General features: G+C 45.3%; 1 protein-coding gene across 1 annotated transcript in view; it reads right to left on the minus strand.

Moving 5' to 3' along the window:
* NIT2 (nitrilase family member 2) overlaps positions 1-291 on the minus strand; it is a gene marked incomplete at its 5' end in the record, with an annotated part of 9,364 nt that extends 9,073 nt beyond the window's left edge. Inside the window, one exon of the mRNA XM_029085063.1 lies at positions 169-291. Coding sequence (XP_028940896.1) covers positions 169-291 — 123 coding nt within the window. The remainder of the gene's footprint in view (positions 1-168) is intronic.
* Positions 292-2,322: the final 2,031 nt, after the last annotated feature.

Genomic DNA, 2,322 nt, shown 5'->3' on the forward strand with positions numbered 1-2,322 from the left:
AAACTGGTGAGTGAGCCCTCCCTGTCCTTCATTCCTAATCTGTGCCCCCTTTGTTGTGACTCCCTTCCCATCTCACCGGGTGGAGGGAGTGAGTACAGACCACATGGTCCCACTGTGGCTTAAAGCACTAGACAAGGGTTTGAGGTATAGACCATGATCTTTACTCACAGGTAGAGCCACAACCTTTGCTCCTTTAGCTGATGCTTCTCTCACCAGTCCACAGGCTCGCTGAAGGTTATCTGATTTAACAGCAGATACATGAAGCTGAATGAGAGCCAGGCGGAAGTCTAATAGCAGAAAAGAAAAAATGAGTCAGCAGAATTCCCTCAGGAAAAACTCTTCAAAATTTAAACTCGCTAATGAGCACTTAACAAAATAAATTTGCTTATATATTAACACATATACAAACACTTCCAACTCATTTTGTGGTCTGTCTGTGACTCTGGAAACTCCATGTCTCTTAATTCTCCATGTCTCTTAATACATGGAGAATATTCATGAATACATGGAGAATATTCAAACCTAGGCTTGCTAGTAGGAACCATACAGCTCAGGTCAAAGACCAGAGTTCACACACTATTAACACTTAGCCTGGCAGTACCCAGCCCAAGTTCTAACGTAAGACACCACGTGACAGAAAGGGAGACCACTAGTCACCTAGACCACTAGTCACCTAGACCTGTGCCTTCCTTCCCAGTGTGCTACACGCTTTGTGAGCCAGTTTGTTGTGCCCATCGCCTGATGAGCGCTGCATGTCCTAAAATGCCACTGTCAAACTAAAGAGTTGTATAATCCCAAAGGCATCAAATACGGGAATGGTTTGCTTCTATCCCTCAAATCACAAGTAGTCTGGACAACGGCTATAAAAACCAATAAAATATGGATTCTAGCCAAGAGACAGTTGCAAGTGTTACCACCACTGTCTCTACTACACCCAGGCAGGATTTACATTTGCAGGCTCTTGAAGTACACAAAAGATCAAAGCAAGATTTGTGCACATCCCTTGGACTTCCTTCCATGAATCTCCTAGTACCTTGGGCTGTAGTAAAACACATCCTGATCAGGCAGAACTGTGTCCTTTTGAAAAAAAACCAAAACAAAACCAAAAACCAAACAACAACAACAAAAACCCCCAAAAAACAAACCACTCTCATAAAGAAAAGTACCTCTCTTTTCTGGAAAACACCCCTGTCATACAGTCAAAGATCGCTACAGGATAAAGAAAGAGCTGCAGGCAACACAGCCTCAGTGGTCAGGGAAACAGGAAGAACCAATTGAAGCGAAGACGAGATCGGGTCAGGAACAGTCACAATATCTTTCTTCTTCCTGTAGTTCTCACTTCAGTAGCTAAGCAGCTAATTCCTAGAGGCAAATGATTAACTGCTGACTTTGCCACGCTTCATGGGAGAGACTCTTAATACTTCGTTTATTGAGTAAACAAAGCTTTACATCTGTTCAAAATCTCAGTGGCCACAGCTGGCTTCCAGACCCACCCGGATAACCACACCAGGAATCTATCTAAAACTTTCCCATATTTGTAGAATATTTTGTAGAAATATTTTCACATATTTGTAGAATTTTTGCTCAGAGAAATTGGACACTTTAAAGATCTACATTTCAGCATAAATTCACTTTTGCAAGAAAACCCAAAAGAGCACCTACTAGGAAAAACTTTAACTAACTTCCTTCCTATTTAAAACACCAGGAAACCATTAACCTTATTTTCCCTGTGTGTTCAGGTTTAGAGTCTGTAAAAGGGCAAAATTAAAGCTCAGTCACAACAGAACACATGTACTTGTGCCCACAGTTTTGTTTAAAACACTGAGATGTAGAAGTAACAAATAGAAATGGCCCAAGATCTCTTCTTCTGGCTTTGCCGAGCTGCCTCAGAAACTTCTTTAAAAGCAGACCTCAAAATCTTTTTAAAAAGCAGTTTTGGGAAAAAGCCTGTAGCAATGCAAACAACAACCAGGTAAATCCTATCAGGGTAAAACAATGTCTCGCTGTGCAGCGTGTGTTTTTTGGACGGCAGCAGAACCTCAGCACGCCCGGTTTGCTCAGATCAGATTCCGTGAGCAGTGTGGAGCGGAGCAGAGTGCCCGGGGCAGCTCGCTCGGGCACCCGCGTTACTTCACAGCCCTTCGAAGGCTCAGAGCACCCAGGACCGAGACCTTTCCAGCGCGGACCCCGGGGGACACCGGCCGGGCAGCAGCCGGCCCTTGGCCCGTCCCCGGCTGCATCCCCACGGGCAGGTACCAGGGTAAGGGCCCGCTGCGGACAGGGAGGGGCGGCAGCGGCTGAGGGCGGCGGGAAGAGGCGGTG

This window comes from Antrostomus carolinensis, unplaced genomic scaffold (genome assembly GCF_000700745.2).
Source record: "Antrostomus carolinensis isolate BGI_N321 unplaced genomic scaffold, ASM70074v2 scaffold2095, whole genome shotgun sequence".
In the NCBI taxonomy this organism is placed as follows: Eukaryota; Metazoa; Chordata; class Aves; order Caprimulgiformes; family Caprimulgidae; genus Antrostomus; species Antrostomus carolinensis.